General features: G+C 39.1%; 1 protein-coding gene across 1 annotated transcript; it reads right to left on the reverse strand.

Moving 5' to 3' along the window:
- Nucleotides 1-1,062: 1,062 nt before the first annotated feature.
- On the reverse strand, nucleotides 1,063-6,419 carry LOC113028330 (uncharacterized). The gene is made up of 6 exons (XM_080307483.1): nucleotides 6,113-6,419; nucleotides 4,508-4,822; nucleotides 4,092-4,340; nucleotides 3,845-4,009; nucleotides 3,596-3,712; nucleotides 1,063-3,296 (listed from the first exon to the last, which is right to left on the reverse strand). Exons 1-6 carry the CDS (start codon nucleotides 6,159-6,161, stop codon nucleotides 3,106-3,108), a joined length of 1,086 nt encoding a protein of 361 aa, XP_080163609.1. The 5' UTR covers nucleotides 6,162-6,419; the 3' UTR covers nucleotides 1,063-3,105.
- Between the last annotated feature and the right edge of the window lie 3,517 nt (nucleotides 6,420-9,936).

The raw sequence follows: 9,936 nt of genomic DNA on the forward strand, positions 1-9,936 counted from the left end.
TCTGACTTTGGGTCTGAGAATGTCACACTGGTAAGAAATGTATTATCTTCAGCACTAGACCTCATCACAGTGTCATATCATTCAATTTCAAACAAGTGTGTTTTTGTAAGAAAAATCCTCCTGTTTGTTTATTATGTTACCCTCCACTGTTCATTTGTGATGTACGGAAATATGATTCCTGGCTCAAAGACTAATGGGAATTGGGAGACAAACAGACACGATAAGTTATTAGGTATTTTCCCCCTTAAACATCAGGCATTTGTTAGCAGTGTTAGTCCTAGTATGCTTGGATGAGGTGCAGTCTGTGTTACGATGATGGGTCTTATGGCCCAGCAGTTTCAGTTTCTTGTGTCTTTTTTCCATTTTGAATTATGGTTTGAGTCCACCTTGTTAGTTTAAAGGTTAGTCAATAGTCCCTTGGTTCTTATGTTTAGCTTTTGGTTGTTAGATTTCCCCGTGTCTTTGCTCCTGTGTCTCCCTCTGTGTATCTAGTAAGGAATACCAGGAGGAGTTAGCCCTCCGGTTACAGAGGATGATCTCCGGACTCCCTTGGCTATTTGGCGTGCTACACCTGCTTATTCAGGGCTTCCTCGTCTCCACCATGCACGTCCACCAAGAGCAGCAGCTTTAGTCCGGCCCGGTGTTCCAGATTAACTGGCGTCGCAGATCAACTGGCGTTGGTCGAACAGATGTGTGACTTGCTTTTCAGGAGCTGCTACCGACAAACCAGCAAATAAACACTAAATATGTCATCTGTGACATGTTGCTGACAGGTTACCTCAACACAGTCCGTCAGTCGAGTTGTGTGGTGAATTTAATAAACATTTTTAAGGAGATGGCAATTACTGTGAATTTACAGCAGTTACACAGTGATTAGTAAAAAACAGCCAGTGTGATTGAGTCGCTCGTGAGTAGAATAAAGAAAGTGAGTGACTCAGGTGTGTCAGTTGGTTTGTCATGTGCTTTTGAGAGTTAGCATATTTATATTTTAAAGCTAAGTTTAGAATATTTCCAAAATTTGCATATCATCATGAATTTTAAGAAAAACAATCAATACAGGAATGAACATATATACATTTATTTTTTATGAGAGCAATTTGCATACAGGTCTTCATAAGAATCAGTGACTAACTATATGCTATAAGCAATACTGTTAAACCTGCAGAAACATTTTGATTAAAAGACTGAATTAGAAAATAAGTAAAGGGAGGAGCAGCAATCTGCTGTGAGTGTTGGGGGTGAGAGGAGGAAGACAGGTCCAAACAGATGCTAAGAGCAAGAGATTTATGAAAATGGCCATTAAATACAAAGTGGTGTATAAACACCGAAATACCAATTTTAAACCATAACTTGTATTTAAAGGAAAAGTGAGAAGCAGACACTAAGAAAAGACATAATTAAATTGACACTGTTAGCTTAACTAAATAAAAATACAATAAAGAACAAACTGAGTCATCTATACTGGAACAGGTTGTGATATTTGGGACAGATTTTGTGAATTTGTAAATATCTATGGACACTAAAAAAATTACATTCTAAATACAAAGCTAAAGGGTAGTAATACAGAAGCCAAACATACTTAGTACAGTGTTTATTTCACACTTCAAACATTTAGTAAGCAATTAAGCAAATACAAGTAATTTGCAATCAATTACAGGTAGTAAGAAAATAAACTGCTAACTTTTTTACGCTACGTCCACACCTATACGGGTATTTTTGGAAAACGCAGCTGTTCCGTCCACATGTAAACGGCGTTTGGAATCACCGAAAACTGAGATTTTTAAAAACTCCTTTTTTGCGTTTATGTGTGGACAAGGAATACACAGTTCGTCAGACAACGTCAAAGGTATGTGCTTTTTTCACGTCACGCTATGCACCACATTATTGTTTACATGAGATGAATTGCAGAATGGCAGATAGTCAGATTAACAGTATTTTGTCTCTATCTTCAGTTTTTACAGGCTTACATATACACACGCAGTTAATGTCCCTCTATTTAGAAAGGCAGAGGCGTCACGGTGTAATTATTTTACGTGTAGTTGTTTTTTTTTCCTGTTTAATAATATTCAACATTGCTATCAATGCATTTTTAAAAAAAATGCCTCTCTGTGCAAAATGGGTTTAAAACCATAAACAGCTGTGGGATCCTGTTTGTCCGTGATTTAGACAAGGGGAACAAATCGTGGCAGGATCAGCCTGATGTTATTTGTATCCCACTGTAACTTCACTGTATAAAGAGCTAACATCTCCAAAATGTCAGGAGTAGTTAGTCATTACAACAAGGGTTTGTGAACTAAAAATCAAGAATGTGGGATACTGTTTGTCCGTGATTTGAAGAGCCCAGCGCTGCTCCCAACAAAGGAAAGACCAGTTAAGCAGGGGAGACCTACCTTGGCACTTGTGCAGGTGAAACCAAAGGGAAGATATGCTTCACCATATTTTCTAGTGTTTGTCTTAGAATAAGGTTGGTTTGGAAACATATTCAGCGATGCTTCATCTCCTGCTTTGCGTTTGTGTAGGAGCCCCGTGCTAGCAGTGTCCAAGCATTGTTTTGTTTTTTTTCCCTTTTCATACCGCGCCCCCCCTGCAATGGCTCTGCGCCCCCCCTAGGGGGCGGGCCCCACACTTTGGGAAGGTCTGACTTAGTACATGTATTATTATTATAATTTATTAACAATAATGAGTTATTAAATTATTGTTTTTATTCAATATGTAAATTTGTATCACTGTAAAGTGTTGCTGCAGTGAAATTTGTCAAACAATTCTGTTTTTCAATTTTACCTTATTCTTTTAACGAGATAAGTGAAAAACTTGTCACGCTGACATGATGACAGGAGGAAATCTCAGATCTTTAACAGAATACAAATGAAAAATAAAATAATAAACTCATGGTGCTTGTAATTGAGAGCCACCTAATACAGTATGGATTTATGCCTTGTTATGAACAACAAGTGCAGTGAAAGTGAAGAAAATCAATATGCATGAGCTTTGATGTGAAAAGCTCATACACTGAAAATCACAATAAATGAGAGACATTCACACATCTTGACAACAAGACCTCCCTCTGTGGCTCTTCAGTGGTTATTCTGCATAGAAGCTCTTAATTCACCTGACTTTATGAACTCTGGCATACAAGCAATCATCTTCTGTAGGTTCAGTGTGCTGAAGCGGCTTTGAAAAGTGGACTTGGCCATACTCCACCTCTGCTTCCACCTGTCCTGTTTGCTCCACTCGCTTCTCCTGCTGTTTCATGACCCCTAGATTAGCATATGTTACTTCGTGCTCACCTTCTTCATCTGCAAATTAGCAAGAAATGTGAGAAATTGTGAGACTTCTTTGCTTTTTTTTTTTGATAGGAGTGAAATAAAAATATTCACTGTCATGTCTGCTGTGGAAACAGCTGTTTCGTTTTAGCACAAAGACTGGAGACGATGTGAAATGATTTGTCTGACTCTGATCAAAGTTCACACAAACAAAAAGATTTAAAAAATGTTTCAATAGTGAAATGTAGTTTTATTGTTGGGGGGAGCTGTTTCTCCTTCTTTCCAGTTATTGTATTAAAGTGAGCTGATCAGGGATAATCAAGTTTTTGTACCTTTTTGTTTTGTTGGTCTGTTGTTTTGCTTTTTCCTCTGAGCACAGATGAGTGCTACACCCACAACTAAGTAAATTACAGCTGCTGAGAGAACAACACCGACCAGTGGGAAATATCCTGTTCAAAACAAAGAAAGCCACAAACACAGATGTTTGAGTCAGCAAACACACAACATGTTTTTATAGAAAAGGACAAGAAGGAAGAGGAAAATTACACACATTGAACTACAGGTTTTTATTTTCCACTTACTAATGTACCATGGATCATCACTGCTGTTAGTGGAGTTTTCTTTTGACACGATGCCAGTTTGTGTATGATCTGTTGTTGTTTTAATACACAGGGTGTTATTGGCTTTATACACCCACCATGATATCTGTGACCCATTGACTGAAGTGCAGTTAATGAAAATGCAGCCTATGAGCAAAAACAGATTATTTATGTAAGACAAAGCAACCAAAATGATGATACATGTTATTATCAGAATGTTCTCACTCACAACAGGTAGATATTCTCTCCTCTTTGGAGACGTTGTTTCTGACTGAGCAGGCAAGACGTCCTGAGACGTGCTGTTTCAGAGTGATGATGTTACTCTCATTATTTACAGAAAGAAGCTCAGCATCTGTCAGTGTGCGTCCATCCAGAGTCCAGCTGTACTGAGGACTGTCCCCTCCCTCAGAGGAGCAGGACACCTTCATCTCTCCCTGGGACAGACACTCAGAGACCAGCAGGACAGAGGACACAGGAGCTGAGAGAAACACACAGATGAGTTTAGATGTTAAATCAGAATCTTCGACCTTCTTTTAAGTCTCAAATGAAAAGCACAAAATACATGTGTCTTGACTTTTTTTTTTTTTGCATATTACAATGTTACATTGATATCTATTCATCTGTTATGAACAGAGAAAAAAATACCTTGAATAAACAACTGTAAAGTCCGCTGGCCTGATGATTTTCCATCTGAATCAAAGGTCTTAAGGCTATAATTACCACTGTCATTGCTGCTCAGGTTATTGAGCCTAAATGTTCCATTACTGGGAATAATGGTAGACCTGTTTCCTATCATATTAACCTGATTATTTTTCACATCTAATATTTTTAAAGAATTCTTTAATAATTGGTATCTAGGTAATTCTGAGGTGCTTTTCATCAGTTGGATATCCACACTTCCTCTCAAAGCTCCATAACACTGAGCTCCATCCTGTCTGCCATCACAGTAAGTTTTCACACCTGCAAAAAAAAAATAAAGCTGTCATAGGTGTTAGTTTATCCCCAGATTGCCTAATGCAGTGGCCTGAATTCTAGCATAGAGGGCTTTGCTGTGTGCCCTCCTTTCTCTTTCTCTTTACGGAAAGCTAAAGATCAGAAGTGGAAACAAAAGAGGGTCAAAACACCACCAGGACTCAAAGACTAGGCAGACCAACCTGAGCACTGGGTGGATTAACTCTAGGAACACTTAAAACTCAGTGCCTTACACATGGATTTTGTTGTGCTTGGCGTTATACAAGACTAAGTATTATAACAATACTGCTTCAGACTTTATTGTTGCCTTTCTTAAACTTGAAGTTTTGTACTGTCGTAATTCAGTTCTGTGCATTTAGGATGTAGTTAGAATGATGTGAAAATGTTCCCTGTTCCTCTCTATTCCGAGAGGAACAGAGAGGTCATGTATTGACTCAGCAGGCAGCTTTCAGACAAACTTCTCTACTTAAAACAGATGCAAACTTGTACAACCTACATACAGCTATTTCCTGTTAGTGATCATTTCCAGATAAGAACATGTAAATATAGACCAGGCAGGAAGAGATTAGTATCACATCTTACATTTGCTTTCAGTATCTTAGTATTAACTACTTAAAGCACTTGCCAGGAGACAATATCAAGTTATTCATACTAAAATCTCCTCGTCCAACTTAATATCATCTGACTGATTCCTGTTCTACATTCAAGTCACTGTTTTATCTTCTTCAAATTATTTAAAAAGTAAAATTGTTCACATTCAATATGCGTTATATTCACATTGGATAATTAACATGAATTTTTAAGTAAATAACAGATTGCTTTACATCTCAACTCTGAAATCATGGCACAAGAAATAACCATTTGCAAGTTGTTTACACTCATTCTATGTTAAGACAGTTGAAATGAAAAACATTTTAACGAGTAAAAATGAAAATGGATCGAAATGTGATATGAGACACATACCATGAAAACAAACAAAAAAAAGTGTGCAAACAGGAAGTTGGTTTTGTATAGCAGAAATAAATAGAAATAGTCTAAATAATTCCAGAGTATTAGATTCTAAAACGTATGCACAACCTGTCCAGGATGTACCCCACCAATAGATGGATGTATGAGATGTGCAGACTTTATATATTTGTTACTGAATATGGAAACGCTTTTTAGTACTTTAGTGCTCAAATCCTTTTTAATTATCTCTCATAATAATGCATAATGTAAAGCTTTTATTAAGTGTCTTTTAAAATAAAGTGCTAGTAGAAATACATGAAAAAAGCTCACTATAAGAAACTCCGACCAGCAGCACCAGCAGTCCCACCGCAGCTTTCATGTCTCGTCTCTGTTCAGTGTGTGTGACCCAGATAGAAACAGCATGCAATGTATCCTGTTGAAAGCTTTGACCTATAAGAACATTGTTATAGTCATCTTTTTTTTTTTTTTTTCCTCTGAGGTGTAACTAAGGAGGTCTTATTTTTCTTCTGCTTTCAACATCCCACGACTGGACATTTCTGAGCTGAAAAAAGGAAACAATCCTTATAAGTAGTCAAACACAGAGCTAATCGTTGCACGGTAAAAATTTATAACCACGGCCACATTTCTTCTGCATATGATGATAATAATAATATTGATAGATTTTATTTGAAAGCACATTTCAAGACACCCAAGGACACTTGACAATAGAATAAAACACATAATAGAACAATGACAACAAGGAACAATAAGAAAACTAAAGCGCAACGTAAGATAAACAAACAATAGGTTCACAGTGAATATGCAGATTTGAATAGATGGATTTTGAGTTGAGTTTTAAACTGGGGGAGAGAACCAATGTTTCTTATATCTGGGGGTAGAGAGTTCCACAGCCTGGGATCAGAGCAACTGAAAGCTCTGAAGGTGAGCAGTAGAAGTTTGTATTTAATCTGGAATTTCACAGGGAGCCAGTGAAGTTCCTGGAGAACAGGGGTGATGTGCTGGTAGGAGGGGGTTCTGGTAATAATGCGGGCAGCAGAGATTTGAACCAGTTGAAGCTTATGGAGGGATTTTTGGGGGAGACCATGCAAGAGAGAATTACAATAGTCAGTACAGGAGGTAACAAGACTGTGGACAAGAATGGACGCATACGTTTGAAGTGTGTAGTCGCCGTAATTTAGATTTTTATAAAGTCAGAAATATCCATGATACAGTTTTGGACAACAGTTTTGTCAGTGGCACCTGCCCCTTTGCTCGTCAGTGCCCCAAGTGCCCTTTTCTTCATACATTTTTTTGTTTGTCTTTTTAATGTGTGTGTGTGTGTGTGTGTTTGTAGTAATAACAATTGACTATTAACACCAATTTTGCTAAATAAAGGATCTGTCTTGCATCAGTCACATTATGACCTTTAAGCAATCCTCTCCCTTAATGACAGAGAGTGCTGCTTACAAACTGGGAACAAGCTCACAAAGAGCACTCGTATTTTTCAAGCATACAACACACGGAGACAAATAGGAAAAACAAAAATACAGAACTAAACTTTTACTAGAAACATGATACCAAGAACGCAGGGGAGGCACAGGAACAGAACAGAAAACCTAGAAACCAGGAACTATAAATATAATACAGACAGAAAACAATCATTCAAAGAATATAACTTAAATCAAAAACACAAATACTGGGTCTCCACACCCAGTACTGTGACAAGTTACAGTCGTAAAGTTCTGTTTATTAGCTTTATTGTGTAAAGGATCATTTCAAAATGTATTCAGAAACTTGATACCACAGCATGTGCATGAGTCAGAAACAGACAGCCTTGTTGAAAATATTGATCTGTGAGGTAAGTAGACGGACAAGGTAAGCGACCCATGTTGTAGGTGACGTCAGACGCCGGAGATTTTGGCGGAGAAAAAGCAAATGGTAGCATAGAGTTTAACAAAGGTTTTTCAAGCTTCAGTATTACCAAATATACTAATCAATTGTCATATAACTAACAACATCTGTTTTATCATCTCTAACACCCTGGAGGACAACGGGGAGAGTTTAGACGCTCTCCAAGATTACATCGACCGCTGTTTTCAAGATTTAGTAATGAAGAAGGCCCAGAGTGCATCTTCCCCGGCCAAAATTGAGACGCCGTCATCGAAGAGATGTCGCCCGGCAGACTCCCCCGGTACAACATCGCCTGCCGGCAAAGACATCGCAGACATCCTGGAGTCAATCGACAAGCGATTGTCCAGTTTCGATGCGAGGCTGTCCCTGGTGGAGATTTTACACCGGGAATTTAAATCTCTGAGAGAATCCCTGGAATTCAGCCAGCAGCAGGTGGAAACGCTTGCCGCTGTAAATGCCACGCTACGGGAGTCGGTCAAATCTCTCACCGATAACATGACCCAGCTAAACATTGAAAATAAAAAAATAAAAGAGTCCGTTATCGATCTACAAGCCCGTAGCATGAGAGATAATCTTGTGTTTTCTGGTATTCCAGAAACTGCCGGAGAGGACGCAGAGGCAACGGTGAAAAGCTTCATTAAAATCCACCTGAAGCTGCCGGAGGACACCGTAAAGAACATCAACTTCGATAGAGTACATCGCTTGGGGGGCGTGAGGTCGCGGACCGGGAGACCACGGCCTATTGTGGCCAAATTCGGTCAATTCAAACAGAAGGAACAGGTGAAGAGTCGCGGCAGAGAGCTGAAAGGAACGGACTTCAGCGTGAACGACCAGTTCCCCAAAGAGATCCTGGAACGACGCATGGTCCTGTTCCCAGTTCGACGTAGCTTCATCCAGAAAGGCTCCCGTGCTGTCATCGCCGTGGACCGGCTCTACGTGGACGGACAGCTCTACCGCGACCCTGGCACCACACCGTGGTTATATTGACTGCACTCCAGATAAGAACCCGCTACGCTCTTTTCTTATTCATTCACACTTTCTCTTTTAACATGGGTTTAACCTAGTAATATCAATATGATGTCATAGCAGATATAACACCGTCACCCTCCGTCATTGCTTTAATTGGAATGTTTCCGTTTCGTTTCTTTTTTGTTGTTGTTGCTCACAGTTCATGTGGTTTCTTTCTTTCTCTTGTCTTTCACTGCTGTGATCACCTACTTCCCCACTCACCTACAAACAACACCCTCTATTTCTCCATAATTTCACACCACGATCACGCAAACACATCAGCTCAACGGCAGCACATTCACAACAGCCTCACAGCACGCACAGACTTGCAGGACACATAAGCAAGCCACGCTTGTTCATATTAGTGAATATTCACACACATAGTCAGACTTATGGAGCCTCTCACCACACTTTTTTTTTCTCTTTCTATTTACAAACAAGGGATGTTTCCACATTCTCTCCACCTGTCTAAACGAAACACCCAGCGTACATCATTAGACATACACACACAATTATGGGCATGCTGAGGTTTGTCACATGGAATGTAAATGGAGCTGGCACCAGAGGAAAGAGGTTAAAGATATTTAACCAGCTTAAAAAACTACAGGCAGATGTTGTTTTATTACAAGAAACTCATAAACCTGTCACAGGTTTAAACGAACTTAAAACACCTGAGTTTCCTAACGTGTTTGCAGCCTGTTATAATTCTAGACAACGGGGAGTAGCAATTTTAATACATAAAAATGTTAATTTTACAGTACTCGATACAGTTATAGATCCAGAGGGTAGATTTCTAATTATTAAACTATCAATATTGAACAAAAAACTATGTATTGTAAGTATATACGGTCCAAATGTTGATGAACCCTCATTCTTCCACGGATTTTTTAGTGCACTCTCTGAACACCTCGATTGCACACTCATTCTTGGCGGTGACCTCAACCTTGGACTAAATGAAGACATGGATAGGCTCAACACAACAGGAACTCAGCGTAATTGGCAGTCCACAAATATAATCAAACAGTATATGAGCGACTTTGGTCTTTGCGATGCATGGCGCTCTCTTCACCCCACCAGTAAGGAATATACTTTTTTCTCGCATGTTCATCACACTTACTCTCGTCTGGATTATTTTTTGGTCAGCAGCTCACTGCTGTGTGACATTTCAGACACTGAGATTCATCCTATAGCTGTCAGCGATCATGCTCCTGTATCTTTAACACTAATGCACAAGA

Source organism: Astatotilapia calliptera, chromosome 2 (assembly GCF_964374335.1).
Source record: "Astatotilapia calliptera chromosome 2, fAstCal68.1, whole genome shotgun sequence".
Lineage (NCBI taxonomy): Eukaryota > Metazoa > Chordata > Actinopteri > Cichliformes > Cichlidae > Astatotilapia > Astatotilapia calliptera.